We start from the raw sequence: 14,175 nt of genomic DNA on the forward strand, positions 1-14,175 counted from the left end.
TGTGTGTTGTGCTGGATCTCTAAGTGTTCAGACTTCTGAGCATCTTCTCTTTAGTTCTCCTCTTTTCAGCGTTTGTCCAGAGTCCAAAGACTGAAAGCAATAAAGCAGACGAAAAAACAAGGCAGTGTGCAAAGGCATACTGTCATGACTTCACAAATTAAGGATGGCCTGATTTGAAATTCCAAGAATGGATTTTGTTCTACAAACAAATTCCTTAGAATTCATGAATCAGCAAGAAAGAATAAGAAAAATAACTTAATACGTGAAATAAAACAATTTGTGTTTATTTCTTAATATTCTTCTTTCCTCTGTGTTACTTGATGTTTCATTTACAAATAAACTTACTTTTGAAGAATAATGTACACTTACCTCACCAAAACAGTTCTGCCCACCCTTGTTGCAAATTGATAAAAGCTGACAGAAAGTAACTCGATTAGAGCAACAGATGGTTCTTTCAGAAAATTGCAAATGGAACTTTAAACCTACAGGAAGTAAAATACAGCTAAGTCTTTTTCCTCAAAACTCCCAAGCCTTTGTTGTATGCAAACAAATAATAAAAAAAAAAAAATTAAAAAAACACATTACATAATGTAATTACAGGATGATTGCAGGAATAAACATAATACTTTTGACAGGATGACCCAAAAGTCCAGAAGCCACCGCATGTCAGACACCAATTAACTTAAACTGCTCTGATCGGCTTCCACCTGTTACTTTTTAACAAGGCTTCATAAAATGCTGCAAAACATTTAAAATGAAAATGTAATTTGTTCTTCTTCATACAACTTCACATGGATGAAGTGCCTAGTAATTTATTAGCGAGGAACTTTTCCGGAAAACACAGGTCTCTAATTTATTTTTCTCCTTTCAGTTTTTGTACAAAGAGACAGCACTCACTGAATGATGTGTCTTTTGTAATTCAAAAGCCTGACAACTATATACAAGCAAGGTCCCGTGGTATAACTTTTGCTGGATACTTAATCGGAGAGCTAATTTAAATTTGCTAACTTCCTGGAACAAACCGTGTACATTTAAAAAAAAAAAATTCTCAGTGGGGTTAAGATCACAAAACAGCGAGAAGAGCATCACGGCTCCTCTATAACTTCTAAGAGCCGCTTAACTGAGGGCCAGCCTGTGTATCATTTAAGCCTGTTTCATTTTCAAACCTGTGGATTAGAGAAAACTTGCATCAAATGTGTGCACCTAATTCTTAATTTTAAAGTTCATTCAAATTCTTTCATCCACATTGAAAATTTTTAAGTCATGTTTAAGTCCCTGATGAATGTCTGAGAAAATAACCAGAACTATGTTTTTTAATTATTATTATTATTATTATTATTATTATTATTATTTGTAAAAAAAATATATCTTATTGGGAAATTTTAGTACATTTTATAGTTTAAAAACAAACAAAAACAAAAAAACACTATGAAATATTCCTGGCATATGGCCAACAACTACTGCAAGTTAGACTGAGAAAAGAAAACTCGGACCCCATTAAATAATATTCAAACAACTTTATTTAATAATTTCATTCCAACACTATGTTCATAAAGCACAATATTGTCAAACACCTCACATTTCACACATTAACATTTAAAAACACAAAACTGGCTTCAAGTTTGCTAGAAAAATGATTGTTAAATTTAACACAAGATTTGTGCAACACTTTGTATTTTTATCTTGTACAAACAGCATATCTGAAAGAGTCATTTGTAGTCCTATTATGAAAATTCTGCCAAAGGTTATAAATATTTGAAATCTTCCATATGGCAGAACTAACAGTTCCATATGCTAACAGAAGTTAGCATATGGCTAAACTGACATACTTGTATGAACATATAACATGAAATTTCCTAATTTGGACAAAAATATATTCAGACCTCACGTCTATTCTAGGAAAATAGAGAACAGCAATGGATTACACAGTTAGGAAATGTTCGATTAAATGTTTATATGTATATTGAAATATAATGGAACCGTTTTCCAGATACAAAACTCGTCTGAACAGCGTACACGTCTAAAACATCAAAAACGATTAGGATTTCTGACAGTCCAGCTATCATCATTCACAAATCTCAAATTTTAAGGGAAATATTGTCGAACTGAAGCGGTGAAACGTATTGCTCTGATCTCTTTATGGCGCCTCTGTCAGCAATGGAGAAGCAATATTAATTCAGCAGATTTCAACTGGATTTGTCAGTGCTTGTTCTGTTTGGCACTTGCAGGAGTGTGAGTCCCCGAGCGTTAAAAGGTCCTGAAAGCGAGGACTGATTTGTTTCTAGGCTTCGCTGACCGGCACTGTTCCTTATCGGATAAGTCAAAGGATAAATGTCGGCTGGTTCAGCTTAAAACTAGAGAGAACGTGAAAAAAATTGAAAATGCTGGGACAAAAACTTGGGAGTGAGAGTAAAGGAAAGCAACTTCACATCCTAACTGATAAAAACGAGCCAGTAAGATACTGATCAGTCACATCGAATCCGGACAAACGGAGCAAATGCAGCAAAGTAGCGGCCGTCTTCTCAGAGAACTTTAAATCCTTTCATACTGGCCCTTGTTGCAGTCTTTATTCTGAATACATTAATCCTCTGGTCAGCAACCAACTCCGTTAATCCTTCCTTTAAATAAGAGCTCAGTAAATAATATCCACTCAAACAAACAAAAAAATAAGTACAAAATACTTCATTAAAGATTGCAAATACCACCAGAAGTTTAGAGACATAAAATTTTGTCTGTGAAAAAAAAAAAAAAAATCTATATATATATATAGATATAGATATATGTATATATCTATATCTATATATATATATATATATTTTTTTTTTTTTAATTCAAGTCTGTTATTTTTCCCTAATCATCCTCGGATACGGTGTGCTGACCGAACATCGGCCTTCGGTGTGAAGGCGAGTAGTAGCTTCGCTCGCCATGTGCTTTGTGCTGCGATTGGATCTGACGGTGACGCTGCGGTCGGTCACCTTGTCAAACGCGGGGCGGTCGTCACATGCAGTTGACCACGTTGCTGGAGCCCTGGCCGACGTCCCTGATCTGGCTGACGTGACACAAGCACACGGCCACTCCGGCTCCGGCTCGGCAGTGGGACACGGAGCCCACCAGCTCCCATCTGAAATTAAAATGAAATTTATAGAGCCGGTTAAAAGTCTGCAGCTGAACAAATCCACGTGAGGTCAAAAAAAAAAAAGAATAAAACTCAGAAAACACTTAAGGACAATACGATTCTCAAAATAATTTTTACAATAAAAAAATCACTTTATATACTCAGTAAAATTTCAAAAGGATAATGTCCTGCCCTGTTTTAATGTAAACAGATCATAACTTGACATACTTCGGATTTCACTTGCTTTGCAAACAATTGTCTTCCTGAACCCATCTGTTACATCACATGCTGTGCTTTGAGAGAAGCTGAAACATTTTTTTGACCATCTAAGCAAAGGGCTAAGTTTGTGAAGCACATTGAAATATGTAGCAAGCTAAATTATTAAAAAGCCACCTGATCGGAGAGGAAACACGCCTAAGCCACGCAGTCAACCAAACCGCTCCAAACATTCTGCTTATTGGAGACTTCAGCTGTTAGTGTCGAATCAGACATGTTTTTCACAAATCTTCATCTTACACAAACTTTTGTTGGGGGGAAAAAAAAAATAAAAAAAAGAAAAACAGATACTGCAGCATCCAGAACGTCTCTCTGGATGCTGCAGCGATGTTCTCTCCTCACCTGTTCATCCTCGGCTCAAAAGCCTCCACCGTGTTCAGGTAAATGTTCCCGTTGTGCCCCCCGACTGCAAACACTCGGCCCATCACGGTGGCGACCCCGACTCCACCGCGCGGGGTGGTGAGCTCTGCCACGTACTCCCAGCGGTGCATCCGGGGGTCAAAGCGCTCCACGGAGCTCAGGGGGGAGTTGTCGTCAAAGCCACCTTAGAAACGTCCCCGGAAAAGATACATTTATTAAAAGATGGTTGCCCTCATGTAGAACGAGTGTGTATATAACATAAACAGTTATGTGCGAAACTGATGTAGGAATCTGAGCAAAATAACATTGTAATTAACTTTGCAATCTAACACCATAAATGCTGAAGAAACTCTTCAACTTCAACCTCTGCAATAAAAAAACCCAGCCTGTGAATAAGTGACCAAAACAGCTTTACAAAACATGAACTTTTGTCTCAATTCAAGCCTTTGAAAGCATGTGATGAGTGTGCATCAAAACGGGGGAACTTTCTGTACATCTCAGCTGCATTTCTCAAGACATGCTGTTTACAGCTGCAAGCGACGTTACATAACCCCGACAAGAATCGAAGAGACGCCGTGCTTCTCTCACCGACAACGTAGAGGCAGCCGTTGAGTTTGCTGACGCCATTCCCGGCGCGCCGCTGGCCCATCTCGCACACCTCCGTCCACTTGTTGAGGTGGGGATTGAACCGCTCCACACTGGAAAGTGACGCCACGCCATCATTTCCTCCCACTGCGTACACATAGTTCTACAGAAAATAAACAACGTGCTGAGAATCAAATCATCTAACAAACAGAACAAATGATTGATTTTTTTTTTTTTCCCTCGTGCTTTTACCCCCAAAGCCACAGATCCAACTCCTCCTCTGGGCGTGTTCATCGGAGCCACGGCGCTCCAGCTGTCGTTTTCGATGTCGTAACGTTCTACGTCGTTGAAGCAGGAGTTGTCATCGAGACCTCCGATGGCGTATATGGGACCGCCGAGAGCTGCCAGTGCTATTCCCCTCCTGAAAAAAAAAAAGGGAGCGTTTAAGTTAAACAAATGGAAATGAATGAAACGGCGCTCTGGGATGCGTCAGGTTGTGTGTGTACCTTTTGGTATTCATGGAGGCTTTCATCATCCACTTGTTGGTGAGCGGATCAAACATCTCCATATTCCCCAGATGTTCGTTGCCATCATGGCCGCCGACGGCATACACTTTACCTGTGGTAGGAAAGAAACACCCAACATGCAGGAGGAACTTCACAACAAACAGGCAAGAAAGTAACATCAATGGGAGTTCTTCCAATTTGTGACAAATACTTTATCAATACCGAGTTCCGTATTGTATGAGCTACATAATGTTTATCATGTTTTGCTTTATTTTCTGAAACATTGGAACAAGAATCTCTTCTCACCTCCGACAGATATCACACCCACGTGACGGCGTCTGCTGTTCATTTCAGGGCCAAAGAACCAGCTGTTTTTAGTAATGGAGTAGCATTCGATGCTGCGAAATGGGTCTCCAGAACCTCCCCGTCCCCCGACGCAGAACAGAACCCCTAGACAAGGAGACGAATGTCAACAAACAGAAATAACCGATAGTTTTGAGCTTGAAGACGAACACAAAATTTTCGAGTCACATTACGATTATAACCTTTGATGAGCTTTTCAAAATCTACAAAACTCTGATATTCTTAAATAAAATTCAGTCCAACAAATTACCTTCAGAAGCCACCTAAATAATAAGTGACGTTTGAAGGCAATTACAAGCCACACTTTTCAGATTTTATATGCAAAAAAAACCAAAATTTCAAACTGAGAAGAACATTTAATTCATCAAACTTTTAAAGGCGCTATAGGCATGGCCTTGAATTTGTTGCACAGGCATAAAGAAACCCGGTTCGTTTCTCGTGTGTGGCTGTGTCTTTTTAGCCCGGCAGAAATTACTGAGTGTTGCCGTGACAGCGGTACCTGCGGTGTGCCTCCGTGGGACGGTACGGGCAGAATACTCGAAGTCCGGAACCACCTTGTTGCTCAGGTGGAGGTGGTAGTTCCTGGCCTCATCCATCAGGTCACGGCAGTCCAGGTTCCCCTTGATCATCTCCTCTTTTGCCACGGTTCCCGTCAGAAACTCCACGGGCAGCAGCGGGAGCCGCACCTGGACAGAGCAGTGGATCCAACGACTGAGTCAAGAAATGAAACTACACGTAGAGCTGATACAGATTTTCAAGGTGAATTGTCCTCGACTTCTTGAGAGGCAAGCTTTGAGATGTTAGTTCTTTTCCTTCCAGTTTAAAATCTAAAGTACTAGAAATCTATCTAAATTTGTGGTAAATATTTCTATAAATGCTAGATTTTATATCATTATTATTATTATTATTAAATAAATACAGTAGGTAGGAGATGTGTAAAATAATTTATTAGCACAGGATGAGGAGGAAGGCAATTTAATGGAATGACGCACAGAATGAACAAAAGTGAACTGGACTAGAAAACAAGAAAAAAGGCCAGAAAGAAAAGTGTTGAGACACAAGGACAGAAGGAAACACAATAAGGGAAAGAACGGATAAGAAAGGACACTAGTAAGCCAAAAAAAAAATGTAAAGATGACTGAATAGAATGAAGAACAAACAACTTCTAGACATGCGAAATAAAGTCTAAAATCATTTAATTCATTCCTTTTCCATACAAATTGAGAAAATTAAACTAAATTCCTTACTGTCCTACCTTTATTAGTAACTGTAGTCAAGATAAACATTTTCCGTCATAAAAACACCACTAAAATCTTCCGTCCTCTAACCTGAGACATGATCTGGTCCAGCCAGGCTTCATGGTGCTGTGGGTTCGCTTTCAGCCACTTCACAGCTGCGTTGTACACTTGTGTCTCTGAGTGGATGTTGAGGTCACAAGAGGACAATAGCGTGCGCAGGTGTTGGGGCGACACGCATGTGAAATCCTCGCACTCCACCACCTCGGTGAAGTGCTCGCAGGCGTAGCGGTCAGCCATGTCCATCAGGTCCACTCGGTTGTGACTCTCTGCGAAGGTTCGCACTGCCAGGCAGTTGGTGGGGTGGAAGTGGGCCTTCATGTACTCACAGCAAGCTCTGGCAACCAACTCAACCTGACACAGACGAGCAGAGAAGGGCATTCACGCGTTGTGGCATGAAATTCAAAATCATACATTCGGTTAAACTCAAGAGCTTACTGAGAGGGAGTTCTCCGCTTACCTGTAGGATGCAGGCGGCATAAAGCAGCGGCTGAACGTTGTCGACGGTCAAAGTCAGTTTGGAGGAGTAGGCGAAGTGCACCAGGTCCTGGATGGCATCTCCATCAAAGTCTTTAATCTCTATAAGCTCCTGTTTGGCTTCAGACATGTCTGATAGGAACATTGCCCTGAGGAGAGAAACAAAGCCCTAAAACTTTGATATGCGTGATGTGGAAAAAAAACAAAAAGCAAAAAGCAACTAATCTGTGACCAATATGGTTCATTTTGTGGTGTAATTTTATTACCTAAAATTAAAAAAAGAAACTCCTCTCAACAACAAAAAAAAAGAAAGTTGCAACTGCTATTTCGCATGTTGTTTATAAGTAGCCAGCTAGTATTGCTTATTTACCATCATAATACCACAAGGTGGAACAGTGACTCAACAGAGTCACTGAAAATACAGAGTTAAAACAACAGCAGCAACTGATTTCAGGTACCATGTTCAACCAGAAACATTAAAACGACCCATAAATTTGTCCTCATTAAAAACTACCACTTATTATGGCACACGTCATAACGGACCAGGCTCGTTGTTTCCACGTGAAAACTGAAATGCTGACAGATGTTTCAAACAAACAGAAAAGCAGCCAAAGGATATCTTGTGTATGTAAGACAAAAACTAAACCTACCGAAAGTAGGGGATAACACAAGCTAGAACTAACTTGTGACACGGTATCAACCTACTGCCAACCTATAAAAAGGAGAAAACACAGAATACATGACACAGAAAACATGGCACATTTCACTTAATGCTGGCGAGAAAACAGAGGAAATGTCCCTGTCTACCTTCAGCGTGACGTCACACAGCTCGCCGACTTCGTAGAAATGCCTGAGAGAGTTATGGAAATCCTTCCAGGCTTCGTGAGCCTCAAACACAAATGATCCGTCCGCCTCACATTCTGACTTTGGCGCCTTGTTTCCTGGACGTTTCTCCTTGGACTTCTGCTGTTTGGCATGCTCTGGCACCACATCCCCCGGTGCCATGGTGGGCTACAGGAAATGACACCTGCGAAGGTGAAGAGAGACAAACATCATAAACCGCTCGAATAAAGAGATCCTGGCATGAGAAAGCAGGCGAGTGGGAAACTTCAACTGGACGGACCTTAGAGTCTGCGTTTAAAGAGGACTGTTATGATCAAAGCTGCCCAGAGATTTATAAAGAAATAAGAAAAAAAAGAAAAAGAAAAAACTCACACCATTACAACAGGGATGTCCAATTCTCAAGAAATTACCCTGCTTCCTTTCTCCAACACATCTGAAATCTCTCTTCCACAGAGGCCTGGTAACAAGCCAGTAATGCATCTAAAGGTTGGAGCATAGTAGATCTTGAGGACCAGACTGGGACATCTCTGCTTAGCATCAATGTTACCACAGCCCTTTTTTCTCCAACACTGACCATTTTCTAAGGAAAGTATATATATATACAGTGGGGAAAATAAGTATTTAGTCAGTCACCAATTGTGCAAGTTCTCCCACTTAAAAAGATGAGAGAGGCCTGTAATTGACATCATAGGTAGACCTCAACTATGAGGGACAAAATGTGAAAAATTTTTTGAGAAAATCATTTTGTCTGACTTTTAAAGAATTTATTTGCAAATAATGGTGGAAAATAAGTATTTGGTCACCTACAAACAAGCAAGATTTCTGGCTGTCACAGACCTGTAACTTCTTTTTTAAGAGGCTCCTCTTTCCCCCACTCATTACCTGTATTAATGGCACCTGTTTGAAGTAGTTAACAGTATAAAAAACACCTGTCCACAACCTCAAACAGTCACACTCCAAACTCCACTATGGTGAAGACGAAAGAGCTGTCGGAGGACACCAGAAACCGAATTGTAGACCTGCACCAGGCTGGGAAGACTGAATCTGCAATAGGCAAGCAGCTTGGTGTGAAGAAATCTACTGTGGGAGCAATAATCAGAAAATGGAAGACCTACAAGACCACTACTAATCTCCCTCGATCTGGGGCTCCACGCAAGATCTCAGCCCGTGGGGTCAAAATGATCACAAGAACGGTGAGAAAAAATCCCAGAACCACAAGGGGGGATCTAGTGAATGACCTGCAGAAAGCTGGGACCAATGTTACAAAGGCTACCATCAGCAACACACTACGACGCCAGGGACTCAGATCTTGCAGTGCCAGACGTGTCCCCCTGCTTAAGCCAGTCCATATCCAGGCACGTCTGAAGTTTGCTAGAGAGCATTTGGATGTTCCAGAAGAGTATTGGGAGAATGTCATATGGTCAGATGAAACCAAAGTAGAACTATTTGGTAAAAACACAACTCGTCGTGTTTGGAGGAAAGTGAATGCGGAGTTGCATCCAAAGAACACCATACCAACTGTGAAGCATGGGGGTGGCAACATCATGCTTTGGGGCTGTTTCTCTGCAAAGGGACCAGGACGACTGGTCCGTGTACATGAAAGAATGAATGGGGCCATGTATCGTGAGATTTTGGGTGAAAACCTCTTTCCATCAGCAAGGGCAATGAAGATGAAACGTGGCTGGGTCTTTCAGCATGACAATGATCCCAAGCACACTGCCAGGGCAACAAAGGAGTGGCTTCGTAAGAAACATTTCAAAGTCCTGGAGTGGCCTGGCCAGTCTCCCGATCTCAACCCCATCGAAAACCTTTGGAGGGAGTTGAAAGTCCGTGTTGCCTGCCGACAGCCCCAAAACATCACTGCTCTAGAGGAGATCTGCATGGAGGAATGGGCCAACATACCAGCAACAGTGTGTGCCAACCTTGTGAAGACTTACAGAAAACATTTGACCTCTGTCATTGCCAACAAAGGATATACAACAAAGTATTGAGATGAACTTTTGTTATTGACCAAATACTTATTTTCCACCATTATTTGCAAATAAATTCTTTAAAAGTCAGACAAAATGATTTTCTCAAAAGTTTTTCCCATTTTGTCCCTCATAGTTGAGGTCTACCTATGATGTCAATTACAGGCCTCTCTCATCTTTTTAAGTGGGAGAACTTGCACAATTGGTGACTGACTAAATACTTATTTTCCCCACTGTATATAAAAGAAATCTAGCAACCTTCTGCTGCATTTCCCCACAAATACAGAAGAGGTCAGGTTGAGGAATTTCCATAATAATGAGAACAAACTAAATATTTCAGCTTGGCAGCTGAAGGATATGGATAGGAGTAATATTTGTCACCTCACAATCTGAATAAAGTGAGCGCTATAGTTTGAACAGGCTTTCTTTGCTGATACAAGTATTAAATTTCATTGCAGTCATCAAAACATCCTAAATGTGACTAAAGTTTTTATAACTGCACCTTGAAGAGGTCAATAACATATTGTAAACTTATGTGCAACTGAAACTGGGTTATAGTGTGATGCCCTGTGGTAAAGGCAAAGCAAAAAAAAAAAGAAAAAGTGATTACAGTAGCTGTTTGTTTTGCAACAAAAGATTACGTAAAAATCTTACCTGCTGATAAATCCGATGAAAACACTATTTAGCCTTTAGCCAAAACCATTTAAGACTTGTTCGTCATTGAGAGTCAGAGAACAAAACACAATGTGGAAACTTCACCCACACCTCATGGCAGCTGTACTGTATCTTTTAAGCTTTAGACGCCTGACTCTGAATAGGCTCAGTGTACCACCCCTCATCACTAGTCCTCTCAGCTATGAGAGCAGAAAACATCAAGACCCATCAAACAAACTGAGGATCAAAAGACTTCCATCAACTCTGTTTCACTTTGTAGTTCCTCGACATGTTGAGGCATTAAGTTACATCTACATCTACTTTTCAGCCTCACAGGTAACCAAAAGACTCCTGCTGTGTGAACAAAAATAATAATTCATGTTGTACATATGCTCAAATTTATTCAAAAATTCAACATCCACTTTTAAAATCTGCCTAATTATGTATAAAACACCAAGAGGAGACTTGGAAATGCAAAATGGAGGAAAGGATGGAGAGACAGGAATGGAATGATGAAGAGTTTACATTAAGAGATGGAAAGACACACTGGCAGATGTTTGGAAGAATATAGCACTCCTATTCCATCTACAATTTTAAATCCACAAAATGGCTTATTTTCTAAAAATTTAATATTTATCCTGGATGATGAAAAATATTTGGATAAAGAATCCAAATATTTTTCCATTCCATGTTTTCTTTTTACATGTCAATCCAGACTTATGGAAATGCTAAAATTGATTTTCATACTTTTTCAGCTACACGTATTTCTGTTTTTGACAAGGATGAGTCATATTTTTCACATCTTTTCAATAACTTGTGACACAAATAACATTCATAAAATGGATAAAATTTTACCCATTTTAAACCAAACCTATCTGTTTACAGACTGTGTGCTCTACACTTTCCTCTAAATAGTATGCTAGAAGTATCAAATGTCCTATATTGGACATATTCTTTCTTTCAAGTTTATTTGATAGGGACAGACACACATTGACATAGACAAACAGTAGTCCCATGTTTGCATCATGGTGCAATAGCAACAGCTAATTCGCAGCACTTGTCCCTAGATGGGCTTTTAAAAAGTAACTCTAAAAATTGAAATGATAATCAGTTAAAATAGCACAACATAATATATACAAACAGCGAAATGTAAAACATCAAAAATGGGTACAGGTCTGTTTTTGACATAACCAGAGTTTTGTTTGATTTTTGAACGTTCTAAAACTGGTTACAGACTTTAAATAAACAGGAAGTGAGTTCCAAGTTGTAGATCCTCTCACAGACAGAGCACTTTGAGCAAAGGTGGTTCTTCGAAAGGGAACCTTACAATTTCCATCCAAAGCTGCTCTGGTAGATCTCCTGTTGCCCTGCAGACTACATACAATCGTTTAATAGTGTTGGTGCAAGTCCACTTAAACACTTAAAAATCAATTTTAAAACATTATAATTTAGAAAATTTGTAAAATCCAAAATGCCAAATTTAACCAAAATGTGACAGTGGTGGAATCTAATCGGCTTTTGATATAAAACCTCTAAGGTCCGATTACACAGACTTGCTAGTGGTTTGAGTATAGTTTGATTAGTCTGAGACCAGACAGTAGCTCCGTAGGTAAAATGTGAGAGGATCAGTGAATTTAAAAATATCTCGGCACAGTGAAGTGTCAAACAATGTCTAATAATTTTAAAACAATTTATATTCGATCTAACAGTTTTGCAGATTTTATCAACATGGCTCCTAAAATTTAACTGAGCATCCAGAATTATTCCTAAATATTTCTCTTGTGATACTTGTTCAATAGGGTCCCCATTGATCTGAATATTCAAGGACTGTAATGATGTTTTCTTAATTGAAAAACACTTTGTTTTCGTTGTATTGAGAGTTAAGCAAGAATCCTTTAGCCATGTTGATAATATCTGCAGACTGTTCTGAAGTTTTTCACTAACAACAATACCGCTTTGGTCCGATGTATAAACAACGGTGTCATCAGCATACATTTGCAGATTGACTTCAGGACAAATTTCAGGAAGACTATTAACATATAAACTGAAAAGGACCGGACCTAAGATGGTTCCTTGTGGAATCCCTGTTACAATTTTACAGAAGACAGATTTGCTGTTATTAATGACAACGATCTTCCAAATATGATTTAAACCAAGACAATGACCGTTCTGAGAAATTAAATGTTGAAAGCCTTGAGATCAGTAAATTGTGATTCACCGGATCAAAGGCCTTTTTCCAATCAAGAAAAACTGCACCAGTAATTTGTCCCTTGTCAAGTGATTGTTTAACCTTTTCAAGCAACAAACTTACAGCGGTCTCTGTAGAATGTTGACGTCTGAAACCAAACTGAAGCGGATGCAGAAGATCATTACTTTCTAAATGCAGTATTAGTTGTTCCAAAATAATTTTCTCCAGCACTTTTGACATGACCGGAACCAGACTTATTGGCCTGTAGTTGTTGATTTCATGTCGACTTTCTGATTTAAAAATCGGTTTCACCAAAGATTTTTTCCATGCATCGGGAAATTGCCCTGTTCTAATGGAAATGTTAACTATATGAGTTAAAGGTTCTACTAAAATGTTACTATATTTCTTTAAAAACATAGCGTCTAAATTATACATATCCTTTGCGTGAGAGTTACTTAAACTATCAATGGCATTTTGAACATCAGAGTAATGAATTTCCTTAATCTCAAAGAAATCAGAACAGTTTTTGGTCGGTTTTGTACCGTGTGTTTCCATTGGAGCTGGCAGAAACTTTGATGCCAAGTCTTTAACTGAAGAAAGGAAATAATCATTAAACATTGTCGCTAGCTTAGCAGGATGAGTTATAGTTTTTCCTTCTATAAGTTCATATTTATGCTTAGTGTGTGCATTGGGATTCAGTAAACTGTTTAGTTTCATTTATTCAATGCTGATAAATGTTAAGAATCAATATGATTAAAAAGATCCTTAGCATATCTGACCCCGACTGTCATTCAAGACTCATGGGGGGAAAAATAGATCATATATTATACAAAGGTACTGCAGCTATATAAAGGGTTTGTTAAGACAGGGCACGAAAGCTAAAATTAAATCACAGCTTAAACTGCACGTCACAGATTGTCATGTATGGTTATAAACTAGTTACCACGTAGTTTACAGCCCTATTTCTAGACCATTAGCTTTCGTAATTCTTCGTCAACTGATCAAATTAATCGCTTCGACGATCATTAACGTGATAAATTAAGCTAGCTAGGCTAACGGTATGTTGACACTTAGCTTGTTTGCTAACAGCAACGGCATGACAGCTAGCTTGGCAGGGAACGGCGAGGATTTAACCATGAACTTATCAAAAAACTCATAGAAGAATGATAGAAATTACAGTAAATTGTTCTAAAAAAGTTAAGTTATATCTAACATATATAAATTAGATACCTCATATCGCAGAACGATTTAAAATGCCGGCTTCTTTGAGTGGAACGTTTGGCACGGCTGTTATGACCGCAAGTGCTTCATGGGTATTGTAGTTCAGAAAATGACATCTGTAACAGACTAGACATTTACCCAGACTCAGATTTATGAAGGCTACTGTATTTTCTCAAATTTCCCTGTCCTCCCCCGATTTCACAAAAAGGCTTAACAAGACAATTATTATAGTAAAAATAATTATTTGACATTTTATTGAAGGCATTTTATTTTAACTCATTGAATTTTATTGGACCATGAATATCTCCAAATCCCAAAGTAA

General features: G+C 39.1%; 1 protein-coding gene across 3 annotated transcripts; it reads right to left on the reverse strand.

Annotated features, from left to right (window-relative positions):
- Nucleotides 1–1,502: 1,502 nt before the first annotated feature.
- klhl8 (kelch-like family member 8) lies at nucleotides 1,503–13,951 on the reverse strand. 3 transcript variants are annotated; one of them, XM_014987377.2, is made up of 13 exons: nucleotides 13,863–13,937; nucleotides 12,756–12,791; nucleotides 7,785–8,004; nucleotides 7,628–7,689; nucleotides 6,961–7,126; nucleotides 6,534–6,854; nucleotides 5,705–5,891; nucleotides 5,149–5,292; nucleotides 4,843–4,954; nucleotides 4,589–4,757; nucleotides 4,340–4,499; nucleotides 3,734–3,935; nucleotides 1,503–3,121 (listed from the first exon to the last, which is right to left on the reverse strand). In XM_014987377.2, the coding sequence occupies exons 3-13, from the start codon at nucleotides 7,980–7,982 to the stop codon at nucleotides 2,998–3,000; spliced, it is 1,845 nt and encodes a 614-aa protein (XP_014842863.2). In that variant the 5' UTR covers nucleotides 7,983–8,004; nucleotides 12,756–12,791; nucleotides 13,863–13,937; the 3' UTR covers nucleotides 1,503–2,997. The 3 variants fall into 3 exon arrangements, with proteins under 3 accessions (XP_014842863.2, XP_014842862.2, XP_087867012.1); XM_014987376.2 differs by lacking the exon at nucleotides 12,756–12,791 and having other exon boundaries at nucleotides 13,863–13,951; XM_088010886.1 differs by lacking the exons at nucleotides 12,756–12,791; nucleotides 13,863–13,937 and having other exon boundaries at nucleotides 7,785–8,397.
- Between the last annotated feature and the right edge of the window lie 224 nt (nucleotides 13,952–14,175).

Source organism: Poecilia mexicana, unplaced genomic scaffold (genome assembly GCF_051168715.1).
Source record: "Poecilia mexicana isolate PSO_F unplaced genomic scaffold, ASM5116871v1 scaffold_12, whole genome shotgun sequence".
Taxonomy (NCBI): domain Eukaryota; kingdom Metazoa; phylum Chordata; class Actinopteri; order Cyprinodontiformes; family Poeciliidae; genus Poecilia; species Poecilia mexicana.